The sequence below is a fragment of the Anopheles arabiensis genome, chromosome 2 (genome assembly GCF_016920715.1).
Source record: "Anopheles arabiensis isolate DONGOLA chromosome 2, AaraD3, whole genome shotgun sequence".
NCBI lineage: Eukaryota > Metazoa > Arthropoda > Insecta > Diptera > Culicidae > Anopheles > Anopheles arabiensis.
In genome coordinates, this window is record NC_053517.1 from 109,120,159 (window position 1) to 109,133,617 (window position 13,459).

The 13,459-nt window shown below is 49.8% G+C and overlaps 3 protein-coding genes and 1 non-coding gene across 6 annotated transcripts; 3 read left to right on the forward strand and 1 right to left on the reverse strand.

Moving 5' to 3' along the window:
• Positions 1-1,372: 1,372 nt before the first annotated feature.
• LOC120897301 (mitochondrial enolase superfamily member 1-like) lies at positions 1,373-8,860 on the forward strand. Of its 2 annotated transcripts, none has more exons than XM_040302069.1 (8): positions 1,373-1,633; positions 1,704-1,922; positions 1,997-2,119; positions 7,539-7,689; positions 7,762-7,919; positions 7,987-8,129; positions 8,196-8,359; positions 8,412-8,583. In XM_040302069.1, exons 1-8 carry the CDS (start codon positions 1,541-1,543, stop codon positions 8,462-8,464), a joined length of 1,104 nt encoding a protein of 367 aa, XP_040158003.1. In that variant the 5' UTR covers positions 1,373-1,540; the 3' UTR covers positions 8,465-8,583. The 2 variants fall into 2 exon arrangements, with proteins under 2 accessions (XP_040158003.1, XP_040158002.1); XM_040302068.1 differs by having other exon boundaries at positions 1,378-1,633; positions 8,425-8,860.
• LOC120897299 (inner nuclear membrane protein Man1) lies at positions 2,176-7,356 on the reverse strand. Of its 2 annotated transcripts, XM_040302065.1 has the most exons (3): positions 7,312-7,349; positions 6,356-7,244; positions 2,176-6,284 (listed from the first exon to the last, which is right to left on the reverse strand). In XM_040302065.1, exons 2-3 carry the CDS (start codon positions 7,020-7,022, stop codon positions 3,859-3,861), a joined length of 3,093 nt encoding a protein of 1,030 aa, XP_040157999.1. In that variant the 5' UTR covers positions 7,023-7,244; positions 7,312-7,349; the 3' UTR covers positions 2,176-3,858. The 2 variants fall into 2 exon arrangements, with proteins under 2 accessions (XP_040157999.1, XP_040157998.1); XM_040302064.1 differs by having other exon boundaries at positions 6,356-7,356.
• Positions 8,861-8,992: 132 nt separating the features above from the next.
• On the forward strand, positions 8,993-13,365 carry LOC120897300 (WD repeat and HMG-box DNA-binding protein 1). Its single transcript, XM_040302066.1, has 9 exons — positions 8,993-9,119; positions 9,209-9,446; positions 9,510-9,750; positions 9,818-10,270; positions 10,346-11,256; positions 11,326-11,586; positions 11,654-11,812; positions 12,346-12,462; positions 12,686-13,365. Exons 1-9 carry the CDS (start codon positions 9,043-9,045, stop codon positions 13,214-13,216), a joined length of 2,988 nt encoding a protein of 995 aa, XP_040158000.1. The 5' UTR covers positions 8,993-9,042; the 3' UTR covers positions 13,217-13,365.
• Trnay-gua lies at positions 12,035-12,132 on the forward strand. The gene is made up of 2 exons: positions 12,035-12,071; positions 12,097-12,132. It is a non-coding gene; the product is annotated as a tRNA-Tyr (tRNA).
• Positions 13,366-13,459: the final 94 nt, after the last annotated feature.

Here is a 13,459-nt window from a genome sequence, read left to right on the forward strand (position 1 = left end):
GTAAGATAAAATAATATCTGTGGTAGAGAGAATGAACACATGAATGGTATAGAGGCGATGAAGGTGACTTTCTGTGCCCCGGTGTAGATCCGTACTGCTGTTCGTTGCCATCCTCTCAGGCATCATAAGGCAGGCAACCAGACGCAAATCATGAAACATAAAGACTTTTCTTAGAAACTCGAACTTTCGAGCACACGATCATCATTCAAATACGATCGCGGTTTTGGGAGGGCAAGTAGAGAGCGCGAAACGCGTCAAACGAACGTGGGTGTTTGTTTTGAGCATATTATATGATAATACAAAGCAAATGAGACAGGAACCACCTAGAGAGGGAGAGAGTGCGGGAAGCGTGTGTGTGTGCAGTGAAATTATGTATAGGGTAAAATATCTGTATCAAACAAACAAAAAACCACACGAAGATCAGGAAATTTGGAGGGAAACATATAGAACATGATAGTGAGAAATGCATATACACACCTGCACCGATAACACACAATTGCGTAGACAGAAAGGACATATTATATATACACCCTTCCCTCCCCTCCAACCACTAAACAAGGTACCATATATACATATACACACAGCTGCATACACACTATAAATTATATAAAATTATATACATTCGTCGTGTCGGAAGAAACTACCATTTTATTCAAAGTACCAGCAAATGGTGTGGGGTCGACGAAGACGACAATGGAATCGTGCAAAAACTAGGGACTTGTAACTTGGCTGCTTTTAAGAAGAAACAAACACCCTCTCCCTTAAGAAAAGACTTTGAAAGATTAGTGCATTTAATACATTTTTTGTGTATGATTTCTGTGTTCCTGATCCTCCCCTTTATTTTCTCCAGTTTGCAACTGGAATGATTAGTTCAGTTGAATTCCATTCATTTTTACAGACAAAATGTGGTACACACGTGGGATTTGTATGCAAACAGAAGAGTAAAGTTTTGCAATCAATAATAATAATAATTATCATCTTGAGGCGGCAGGGTCCTGTACAGTGCAGTAATCTCTAACGTATGTAAATCCTTTATTAAAACAGCATTGCACAATAAACAGGAAGAGATACATATATTATTCATATTCATAGAAATCATCGCGCCTCTCAACCCGATGTTTTTATTATCATGCATGGCCCACCTCACCCCACTGACTGGTGTCTCTGTGTGGCTGTGTGTGTGTTTTTCTCCGTTATAAAAATATTGAGAAAGTAGGCTATGGATGGAAAGTTACCTCGCCCCGGGGATAGTCACCAGCGCCACAATCAAGCAAGTGAGTGAGTGTGTCTGTTAGCGCCTTTTTTTTTCAAATGATATCGCAACTAGCGCCACTGATAACAGAAAATCTAACGTCACGCTCGCGCAGTGTAAACAAACCAACCAATACTGGCACACACCGCGGTGTCGTTCCGGCATAAATAGACGCGCACCAAACAACAGATAACGCGCCCGCGCTCTATCTCTCCTCTGTGTGTGCCGGATTGTGGTGGAAAGTGCATTCATTGTTGTGCCAGAAGCGTGTGTTTGTGTCTCAGCAGAATGGGGAAAGATCGGTGCCTCAACATTACCACCCTGCAGACGAAGGATATCCGATGGCCAACGTCACTGGGAGCGCACGGGTCTGATGCGATGGTATGTGTGCGTCGAAGAGCACATTGTTCTCGTAGCAAAGCATCTAATACAAACAATCCGATCAAAGTAGCACACGGATCCGGACTATTCCTGCGTGTACGTGACGATCGAAACGGCCGAAGGTGTGACCGGGTACGGTATGACGTTTACGCTTGGCCGCGGTACGGATATAGTGCTGCTGGCCGTCCGTGCCATGAAGCGCTTGGTCGAGGGCCGTACGACGACCAGCATTTTCGAGCGCTTTGGCCAGTTTTGGCGTGAACTGACGAGCGATTCGCAGCTCCGTTGGGTAAGAGAAAAGCTGCTTGGTTGTCGCTGGTGACTCCACCTCTACTACCACCACACATCTCCCTGTTTCTACAGATTGGACCGGAGAAAGGGGTCACGCATCTGGCGGTGGCCGCCATCATCAACGCCCTGTGGGATCTTTGGGGTAGGATAAGAAACGTTCCAGTGTGGCAGCTGCTCGCTGAGATGGAACCGGAGGTAAGTGGCCCGGTGATGATAGTAATAGAACAAAATGAATAGACCCCGACCGGACGTACAAACTAGTTTCGATTTATTATGTTTTTTTCCACTTTTCCAATGAAACACGAAGGTTTTGGGAAGGTTTTGGGGGGTTTGGGCCCCACACTGCGCACCTTCCATTAACATGTATGATACGTTTCGGTCCGGTCTTTCCGGTGGTCCGAACAATCCCTCATCATCAACGCGTGTTAACATCCTTTTTCACTATACATACTACATTCCTTGTGCGCTTCCGCTTTCTGTCCCACTCGGTTTGAGCTCGGTTGATCGATCGGTTGATCGTTTACAACAAATAGAAACAAAAAAACGAGTCCAAAAGAAAATTGCACGAAATCAGGTTTGAAATCAAGTGTACTGCAGAGTGCGGGATTAGTTGTTTTAGTTTGTGGTTTTTGTAAGATAAAAAAACGTTTCATTTCCCTTCAATATAGTACTAAAGCGGGCCAAATCCCAAACATCCCTTTATGCTTGTTTGTGTGGTGCATTGTGTAAGTTCGCTTAAATATGCTATGTTCTTCTCTTCGTTCATTAGTGTTTAGTTTTCGCGTTAGATTTAGATCGTTTGCGCACCTCTGCCGCATAACCTTCGTAATTACGTTACATTTTTTTTAAAAACAACACCTCGCATAACGGAGTTGTATCTATTTATATATATTAGAGCTTGCAAACACAAAAGAAAACAAATAATTTTGTATACCTTTCCGTCCGTGTGTTTGTCTCTGTGTATATAAAACTGTAATAATTAATCAACAAAACGTTCGTCTCCTTCTCCTTCCTTCTGTTACCGTTTTCCATTTTCCCCGTCCTATACTTAAGCTTAAGGACAGACACAGAGCGCGTCGTCATCTTGTGCCATGCGTTCCTCTTTGCGCCAAAATTCAAGTACATATTACAGTGTATGCCACCGTGCCACAGTGATTTTTCTCTACCTTCTCAGCTGTTTCCGTAATTAAGCTCGTAGGAAGAAAAACGAAACCTTTCCCCCATTCTCTTGTCCATTCGCTGAGATTAGCCTGTGTTCGTTTCCCTTTTCCTGGTGCAGATGATGCTTCCCTTTAACTAACCTACCCTTTCTCCTTCCTAACAAGGCGCCTTCCTCTCTCTCTCTACTCTCTTATCGCTATCGAAAAAAACAAAAGCCCTCCGTGTGCCCGCGCTTTTCTTCCATTTTCCTTTCCAGCTGTATTGTATTGCGTTGTAAGTAGTTGTGTTTTGTTGTGGTTTTTGCTAAATTTGGACATTTTTATTTTCAAAAATAACAATCCAAACAGTAGTAGTAATATTATCGGTTGCTTTTGTTGCGCGACACGCTGCTGCTGGTCGCACACGCTATAATAAGTATTTTAAAGAAACTCCGTAAGTGTTAAAAGAAAAAAAGGCTCTTCAACCAGCAGGTAAAACAGTATTTTGACGCACGGGAACGGGAAAGGGCAATAAATGATATAATAAATGGCAAAAAGAAAACATCGATCCTTTAACATAGACGCCTTGGCGCGAGCGGCTTGCTCGTGATCGTGATCATGATGATGTTGGTTGATGTTGTTATGAGTGAGTTTGCTTCAAATTCGTACGCGCATTTTGTTGCTTTGTGTGTGTTTGTGTGTTCGTGTGTGTGTTAGTGATGGTTAATATCTCTTCACTCGACAATCCGCGGCCCCTGGGCTCCCTGGGACGGACTCTCTCTCTTTCCCTCCTTTTTACTCATCATCTTCCTCATATTCATCGCGACGACGAATGGCTGCCCCGGAACGACGTCCGCTGCCACCGCCCGCAGCACGGTTGGTACTGCCAGCTCTTGCCGCCGCCGCAATCAGCTCCTCATCTTCTTCCTCCTCTTCTCCGTCCTCCTCTCCTTCCCCATCGTCGTAGTCTTCCGGATCGGTTTCGCCGTCATGCTCCGCTCTGCTGCCCGCGTGACGGCCAGCCGGACCACCGTTGTTGTTGTTGTTGTTGAGCGCCAGCTGATGGCTCATCGATGAGTTGTTCTTGTTCGAGGGCTTCAGACAGGCGGGTCCGGCCAGTGAGCGCGGGAACCGCTGCAGGTATCGCTCGAGCCGCAGGAACTTGATCGACACGAGCCGATTGTCGAACCACCAGCCATTGATTTCGTCGTGCACGATGCCGGCATCCTTCGCCGAGGCACACCGGACGTACACGCAGCAGCTGCTGCGGTCCAGCTGAATGTCGTAGATCTTGCACCGGCCGCCCACCTTCTCCAGGATCGCGTCCTGTACGATCGTCTTCAGGTTCGGGTCGTTCACCTCATACTTGTCGAACATCTGGCGGATCTTGAGGCAGGGTGTCGGAGGGTCGTGTATCTTGTTGCTATTGTCAAACGCCGGGCTTTGCCATTTCTTGGCCGTTGAGCTGCCGGCGGAACCGCCCCCGAGCCGAGACACCCCGCCTGATGACGCTCCTCCACCTCTTCCTATAGCCATCCCACTGCTGGCCAACGGGGCAGTGTCGATCCAGCGCATCACCCGAAAGTCTTCGCCTGCGATCGACGCCACCTCGAAGGCGATGCGGCTTTCGTGCTGCTCCAGAAAGTCGAGCGCTTCGTTCCACGCCCAGGCAAGCTTGCGCCGGTTGGTCATCCCCAGTAGCCGGTCCCGCAGGTGGTTAATCACTACGCCAGCCTGCTGCACACCGCCGTCCGTCGTATCCTTGTTGGCCGCCGCATCGGAGGCATTGGCCGCCGCCTGGCTAACGGCATGGATAATCTCACTAATCAGCCGGTTGACCTGATCGCGACGTTTCTGCTTCACGTACAGCACGAACTTGATGAAGTAGTTCAGTGCCAGCGTGACGATCGTGACCAGCGCCAGTCCGCCCACGATCACGAAGAACTTTTGGAACTTGTTGTAAATCATGCAGGTGAAGGGCAGCTTCGGCTTCAGGATGGTAAAGTGGTTCGAGCGGGTAGCACGCCGCTCCAGCACACCGTCGTACGTGATCGGTTCACCGTTCGCGTCGCAGTGATTGATGTGCCACTGCGGGTTCCGATCGATCAGATACTCCATCGCGTGCAGGTGTCGCGTAAGCTGCGGTATCAGCACGGACGGGGAGTGTTCTTTTGCGTACTTGAGCACCTCGCCGGCAGACATCAGGCCGGACACGGGCGGTGCGTCACCTTCCCGGCGACAATGGTGCTGCTCAACGCGTGCCTTCAGTTCGGTTCCGATTAGTTTCAACAGCTCCAGGGCCGGCTCGACATCTGCCGCATGAACGCACCCAGTGGCGGCCAGTCCGTGCACATCACCGTCGCACAACTCGTACCGCGTGTTGATCGAACTCAGCGTGCTGGCCAGATCGGTGCTGATGGTCATGTACATGAACGCGACCGAGCAGAGAAACACTACCAGCAGGCAGAGCAGGGCGCAGGGGATGAACGTTTGCTTGAAGCCGTAGTGTTCGTCGAGCCGGGTGATGAAATTGCCTAGCTTCACGCGGAACGGGATGCTGGGTGGTTCCGGGGACGGTTGTGCGTGCGTCACGATGTCGTTCTCGTTGAACTCGTTCGTCCCCGACAGCCGGCTGTACCGCTGGCGGATGTGATTGCCTGCGATAATCGTACCCGCGCTTCCGAGCGGCGATGGCGACGAACCTCCTCCCAGCGCTCCTCCCTTACTGTTCAGCAGGTGAGGATGGCTAGAGCGCATGGGATGGTGAAGCAATCCTCCCGCACCACCACCACCACCGATCGACGACGGTTGCTGATGATGGTTCGTCCGCAACGAGTGCAGATGGCTGGAAGGGGCGGCGGCGGCGGCAGTGGCACTGTATCGGGAAGCGGACGACATGTTGTTGGCACCCACGCTCCGACGTCCAATTATGCCCCCGATGGCACTATTGTAATTCTCCTGCGAAACCGTTTCCCCGCGCAACTGCATCAGTCGCTTCGTGTACTCGCTGACGTACGGCGAATCACCCGTACTGGCACCGTTCGATCCGTTCGAATCGTTCAGCGTGGGGCTGCCCCCGCTGCTGCTATTATTGTCCCCGCCGACGCCACCGATATTGCTGTACATGCTGCTGTTGGCCGACGGTGGTGTAATGTTGCCCCCCGACAGTGCCGACTTGCGGAACAGCGAACTGTGCGAAGTAGGCGTCGACGATAGGCTGCCTAAAATTGGGAAGAGCAAAGCGTCACATATTAGTATTGGGCATTTCCCACCGATTTGCCCTTCGCCTTACCAAAGCTCCGTAATGAAGCAGTTCCCCCTCCGCCTCCACCACCACCTCCTATTCCGGCGCGTACCGGAGGCAAGTAGTCCTCCTCCTCACTGTCGTGCACGATGAGCGGTGAGATGTAGATTGAGCTGGCGCCTGGTGGCGACGAAGGCTTACTGCTACTACGATGATGATTATTCGACCCGGCACCATTCGCGGTGGCATAACTGTTGCTGCTTACACTGAGCGGTGCAGTTGTTACTGGCGACGATGCCGACGATGATGATGAGGGTGATGATATGCTTATTGGGACGCGCGTCATACTCGACCGGGCCGGGTTCGTGGACGGTGGTGGCGGTGGCATCGAGCCACTTGCCCCTCCTCCTCCCGCCGGACCCGCCACGGTGGCTCGCTGACTACGCGTCGTGCTGCTGCCGCTGTTGTACGCTTTCCGCTGCGCCGCGGCGGTCATCGTTTTGCGTCCATCGTTCGTGTCCGACTCTTCGCCGGAGCTGTAGCGGGCCGCTTTCGAGGACTCCCGGCGCAGCTTCTGCTTCTCCGAGTCGATATGGTGGCGCAGCTTTTTGATCAGTATTTTGCGCGTGGTCGTCGTGACCGGAAGGTTCGGAAAGCCGTACTGCACCAGCCGGAGCCGCAGCTCGTCGTCGGCGAGCTGGTCCAGATTGTCCATGCCGCCGTTGCGTTGCAGTAGGGTGCGTTCCTTCACACTCTGTCACTGGTCGGCAGTGGGTGGGTGGGTGTTGATTTTTCAGCACCAAAATTCGCGGGACGCTGCTGCAGCCCGCACCACAGCACCTAGCTCACAAACACACGCGCGCAGCGATGCTCACTTTTCGAGGCTGCCTTGTTCCGTAGCCCTTGGCACCTAGTTCAACACAAACTGATGCGAACGCTACAGACGAAAATGCGGATAAAACACGTAAAAAGGGACGAATCTTTTGATAAAACTTGTTGCTTACGGGAAAAATCCTATCCGCGTATGTAGTTGAACAAAAAATATCTTGGCCAAGGTGTCAATTTGACAGCTGTCAGTGCGTGTTGGAACTTTTGACCGCAAAAGTTGGCATCCCATAGTGCGTGCATTTGTCGGGTGCTCTCACCCATAGTTGAACGGTTTGCGGAATAATGTGCATTTGTTTGCTACAATTGGTATTTTCTATAATTCTCCTTCATCTCGGCTTTTCAGGAATTGGTTTCAACGATTGACTTTCGTTACATCGAGGATGTGATCACTCCCGAGGAGGCGACAGCAATGCTGCGTAAAACAAAGCCAACACGAAGCGAGCGCATCCAGTATCTTCTGGCGAATGGTTATCCGGCCTACACAACTCAAATAGGTAATTCAATATTGGGCAGCTCTTCAAGGAAATGGTTCAAATGTAAATCCTATCGCAACATCAATTTCATAGGATGGCTCGGATACAGCGACGAAACGATACGCGCGCTCTGCAGAAAGTATCTCGCCGCAGGATTCAAGGCATTCAAGATGAAAGTGGGTCAAGATTTGCAAAATGATATAAAGCGATGCAAACTTGTGCGGGAGGAAATCGGATGGGGCAATCAGTTCGTGAGTAAAAGCTGCTGGAAATGCTATAAATGGAAATTTATCATATTGTTACCATTTCCCTTTGTAGATGATTGATGCAAATCAAACGTGGAACGTTCAAACAGCCATTGAGTGGGTTATCAGCTTGAAGGACTTTAAACCCCTGTGGATCGAGGAGCCAACGTCTCCAGACGATGTGTTGGGTCATGCGAAAATTGCAGCAGCATTGAGGTCGGTATTTCCGCAGGTTAAATGGAAATGAAATGTTCTTCATTCTCCTCTTCTGCATGCTCACAGAGAACATTCCATCGGGGTAGCAACTGGAGAGATGTGCTGCAACCGTGTCATGTTCAAGCAGTTCATGCAAGCCAATGCTCTCGAGTTTTGCCAGATAGACTCAGCACGCATTGGAGGAGTAAACGAAATACTGTCCGTCTATTTGATGGCGAAAAAACTCAATGGTAGGAAGTTATTTGTAAAAATCACAATCACCTCACCATCCTTAACCAATAGTTTGTTGTTTTAGTGAAAGTATGCCCACATGCCGGTGGTGTTGGACTATGTGAGATGGTGCAGCATTTGCAAATGTGGGACTTTTGCTCCGTTTCGTGCACGATGGAGGGACGCATGGTTGAGTTCGTGGACCAGCAGCACGATCAATTTGTATTTCCGGCAACTATCAACGAGCAAGCATGCTACGTTGCTCCAAGGGCGCCGGGATACTCGACCGAGCTGAAGCAGGAAGCAATTTTGCAATTTGAGTATCCTCACGGCACCGAGTGGAAGCGCATGTTTGCTGAAGGGATATTTACGCATGAAGACTATTGAATTTGATAAACGTTCAGAAGAGAAAGTGTTTTGTAATATGCAACACAATAATCAGAGATATAGGTTCCCTCAACTGTCAGTTTGAAATTCGAACGGAAAATAAACAGTGCGAAAGGGCGTAAAACCTTTGTAAAGCTTTGTGATCAAAGAGAAAAACATTTGTTGTGTTCCGCGAACGTCAACACCAGATTTACCCGCCAAAAAGGGTATTTGTTATTGAACGCGTACGGGGTTGTGTGTTGAGGCATTTTGCTTTTAAATTGCCTTATTTGTGAAGTTTTAATTGTGATTTACGAAATACATCGCCTTCATCATAATGCCGTTCAAGCGATCCCCAATGCGCTATGCGCACATCATGGGCTACACAAGCGTCACATATCAGGATGATGGAAAGTAAGAGCCCATGTTGTTGCCACCTTTCACAGGACGATCGTAGCGACCGGTGATTTTCACTAAAATAATAATCTTTTGTCTGCTTACAGCTGCATTATCAGTGTAGGATACGATGGAGATTTCCGCATCTGGAACGGTATTGGGGATGACGATCCGCCGACCGTTTGTGTGGGTGAGCACGTATGGTCCGCGCTACAGTACGGCGATCGGGTGCTAGTTGCGACGGACCTGAACACGGTCCAGGCGTACAAATATCCCTCGCTGGACAAGGATGGAATCGAGTTTCGTTTCACTGCCTTTGTGACCTGCATGGCAAAGAACAAACGGGTAAGTAGGCGAGTGTGTGTTTGCTTCGAGGTTAGAAATTGCCTTATGTCGTGTGTATTGCAGTTCATTGCCGCTGGTTCTGAGGATGCCACGATTAAAGTCCTGTCCGTGGACGATGGCGAGCAGTTTGAGCTGGAAAACCTGGAAGGGCCCGTTCTAAGCATGGACGCCAGCAAACAGGATTTACTGGCGGCGAGCATCGGCGATGGAAAACTTCACATCTGGGATATGAAAACGAAGGAGCTGAAGAAAACAATACAGGACCTGCCAAAGGTGAAAAGCTTTGAGCGCGTTCTGCACTTCTGTAAGTGAACAGTTGCATGGTTTGTGTGGTTGTGAGGTATTAACAAAACAGCTTTTACATTCCACAGCATCACCCACATTTGAGCCCAAAAAGGGTAACCTACTCGCCTATCCGAATGGGAAGGAGGTAATCTTGCTGAACACCACCAGCTGGGACGTGGTGAAGAAATTCGTCAATCCAAAGCTGTCCACTACGCTGACTGTGTGTCGGTTTTCTCCGATGGGCGATTATCTTGCGGCGGGCAGTGAAAGTGGAGACATTTGCATTTGGGATTGCGAAACCGGCAAGCTAGTCGAGGGTGATAAGCCGTACGACGCGAACCCAATCACGAAACTCGTCTGGAATCCGAAGAATAACGGAGAGCTGGCGTTATCGGATGGCAATGGGCAGGTTGGCACGGTTACGGACATTTTCGTCGAGGGCGGCGAGGACGATGCCGAAGGTGCGGATATTGTGGCGATGGCCGAGAAGGAGGACGATGATGAGGATGACGATGCGTTCGATGATCTGTTCAACGCGCGTAAGTAGAAGCTAGCGAAGAAGAGGTGATATAAGGAAGCAGATGATAAGAACGTGTTTTTTATTGTCATTGTAGATCTTAAGCCGGATGAAAGGGATAGCGAAAATGATGCATCGGGTGACGACGAGGGGAATGAGAACTGTATCGAGCTGGAAAAGTTGAAATCGCAAGTGATGGGCCCAACGCAGAAATCGGATGGCGCAATGTCCGATGCCGGGTTCGATGACGACGATCGTGGTACGGTGCGCAGCGAGCGCTTGGCGGTGGCAAAGTCCTACCCCCAGCAGCACCCTTTTCAGCCCAGCTCAACACCGAATTCGTTGGAGCATTGCTATCTGGTGTACAATCATGTCGGAATCGTGCGGAGACATGCGACCGATAAGGAGAACTCGATCGAGGTGGAGTTTCATGACTCGCAGCAACACCACGGCATTCATTTGAACAATTTCCTCAACCACACGATGGCAGGGCTGAGCGAAACCGTGCTGGCCATGGCTTGCCCCAACGAGGACGGTAACCCGAGCAAGATTGTGTGCATCAATCAGGCCGCATTTGGCAAGCGCGAGTGGACGTATACGATGCCGGGCTGCGAGGAGATCATTGCCGTGACGGCATCGGATAAGATCGTCGTCGTTGCCACGGACAGTCGGCTGCTGCGCGTGTACACGGCGCGTGGCACTCAGCGGGAGGTGATAGCGGTGGCGGGACCTATCGTTGCACTTGCCGCGTACGGGGATCACTTTTTGGTGGCGTATCACAGTGCGCCGGCCAACGAGGATCAGCACATCAGTTTGATGATCGTGACGTGCGTCAACTTTAAGCTGCGCTGTCGGGAAGTGCGCGTACCACTGACGGCCGGGTCGGAGATGCAGTGGGTTGGATATTCGGATCGAGGATCGCCCGCGGTGTACGATACGGCGGGCATGTTGAACATTTATCACGCCACATCGAACCTTTGGCTGCCGATTTATAATGCAGAATATTTGGTAGGTTGAATTGTGATGTCGTACGAAAACCCACTGATCTATTCGTAACTGTGTTGGATCCGGTTTTAGCAAACAAAAGGTGCATCAGACCATCTGTTCATCATCAAGGTTTCGGAATCGACCCAGCACGTGCAGCTGGTGTTGTGCCGTGGGTCAAAGTATCCGCTAACCACCCCGAAACCCATCCCGATGGAAGTGAAGTTTGCCCTTCCAATGTGTGATCTGGAGAGTGAAAAGGAATGTCTTGAAGACGATTTGGTACGTTCGCTTTACCTCAAAGTGAACGATGCTGATAAGTTAATGAAGGAGACGGCTGTCAAACTGTTTGCGGTAAGTAGGTCTACTTAGGGTGACAAAAAGACAGACTCGAAATCAACATTCGTGTTTTGCCACATAGCTTGCCTGTAAAAATGAATGTGAACAGCGTGCGAAGGAGCTGGTGGAAACGATCGCCTCGAGTCATTTAATTCCGCTGGTGATTAAGTATGCGAGCAAGATTCGACGGTATCATCTGGCGGACAGTTTGGCACCATTGCTACCAACGTTCCAGGAACAGGTGAGAGTTCAAGCGTAAATTTAATTTAAGTATGATAAGTAAAAACAAAATCATGAAAGTAATTCGGTTGGCGGTTTGTCTGGTTGGATTTAATGCAATAAGTTGTGCGCAATCCGTCTGCGAAGGTAAAACTTGCGTGCAAGCGTATGTGTGAAGTGCGTACAAGCAAGCGTGTGAGTGGTTGCGTGTTGAAATAGCGCGTGTGTGTGGGGAGAGCGTAAGCCTTCGATAGCTCAGTTGGTAGAGCGGTGGACTGTAGAAGCGCGAGATGCGGTGAAAGAGTAATCCATAGGTCACTGGTTCAAATCCGGTTCGAAGGAGAGTGGAAAACTTTTTTGGAATTGTGGAGCAAAAAAACATCTCCATCGGCTGGTTGCTTTCTTTAAGATTCTCTTTGAATTTTTTTTTTAATGCTCGAACATATAAAAAAGGGAAGGCTAAATTTCGATAACCTAGATCATTAGAAAAGACACATTAGCCTCACCGAATGCACTTAATCGTTTTCCGTTTGGTCTCTCTTCACACACGAGCAGGAAGTGCAGGAGGAAAAAATGGAGCAGGAAAGCGTCCGAGAGAATGCGGCCATCGTGAACGAACTGCAGCACATCAATCTTGAGGCGATCACGAAGAAAGATACCACACCGAAAATAGTAAGTAGAACACCCTCCACCCTCCCCTAGCTATTCTCCTTCACCGTGAGGTCAAAATGTGTCCACTGATGGCGTTTTGCCAGCTGGTGTGCTTTTGTCCACTGTGTATCCTTGACGCTCGTAGAGATATTTCATGCTTACGGTCCTTACCACCTCCTCCTTCGCCAATCTTTCCCGTACGTACGCATGGCAAAACCCATTCACTCCTTCCTTCGCATCACAGAAACCGCTTCCAGTTGGCACGAAAAAGCCCACCAATCCATTCCGTAAATCGACGGCCGCTGCAACCGACGGCATATCGTCACCCGCATCGTCCTCGGGCCATACCGGTGCCAACAGCAGTAATCCGTTGGAGCATTTGACCGGCAAAGCGATTGGATTTTCGGCCTCTCGCAGCAGCAGCCCGAGCGTTGGCAGCAAACTGACATCGTCGTCGGTCGACGCAACGGGAGGACAGGACGAAAATCGGCCACAGAACAGTGGCGGCGGCACCTCAACGCCCGGCATGAAGTTTCTCCCTTGGTTCGAGCTCAATCGAGACGACCTGCAGAGAAAGCATCCGGAAGCGGACGAACAGCAGCTCATCAAAATTGGCATGCGTGAGTTCAAGGCACAGCAGGCGAAAGGTGTATCGAGCGACGCGGCATCATCCCCGGCGGACGGCGGATCGGCGAAGCGGAAGCTGGACGCGAGTGATGCACCAGAATCGGGTGTGTCGAAATTGGCAAAGTTTGGCTTCGTGAAGAGTGGTTAGTGTGAATGATGTTGCAGGAATGCGATGCTCTACGCACCGCGCCTTTTGGATGATAAGGTTATTAGATTAGCGCCCACAAACTCTATATCACGTAAACAGGTGCCTGAACTGAAGTGAACAAACGATAGAATAATAATTTTAAACCATTACTTTGTAGTCGACTCTTGAAGCAGCTGCTGAAAGAACGTTCCACAATAATTGTCCGCAATCATCGTTTTCGGGAAGGACATTACCAGAAGGACG

Coding starts and splice junctions, on each gene's coding strand:
- LOC120897299 (XM_040302064.1), bottom strand. CDS start 7,022: ATGGACAATCTGGACCAGCTCGCCGACGACGAGCTGCGGCTCCGGCTG. Junction 6,285..6,355: donor TGCTTCATTACGGAGCTTTG/GTAAGGCGAAGG, acceptor TCCCAATTTTAG/GCAGCCTATCGTCGACGCCT.
- LOC120897300 (XM_040302066.1), top strand. CDS start 9,043: ATGCCGTTCAAGCGATCCCCAATGCGCTATGCGCACATCATGGGCTAC. Junction 9,447..9,509: donor GCATGGCAAAGAACAAACGG/GTAAGTAGGCGA, acceptor TGTGTATTGCAG/TTCATTGCCGCTGGTTCTGA. Junction 11,587..11,653: donor CGGCTGTCAAACTGTTTGCG/GTAAGTAGGTCT, acceptor TTTGCCACATAG/CTTGCCTGTAAAAATGAATG.
- LOC120897301 (XM_040302068.1), top strand. CDS start 1,541: ATGGGGAAAGATCGGTGCCTCAACATTACCACCCTGCAGACGAAGGAT. Junction 1,634..1,703: donor CGCACGGGTCTGATGCGATG/GTATGTGTGCGT, acceptor CGATCAAAGTAG/CACACGGATCCGGACTATTC. Junction 1,923..1,996: donor GCGATTCGCAGCTCCGTTGG/GTAAGAGAAAAG, acceptor CTGTTTCTACAG/ATTGGACCGGAGAAAGGGGT.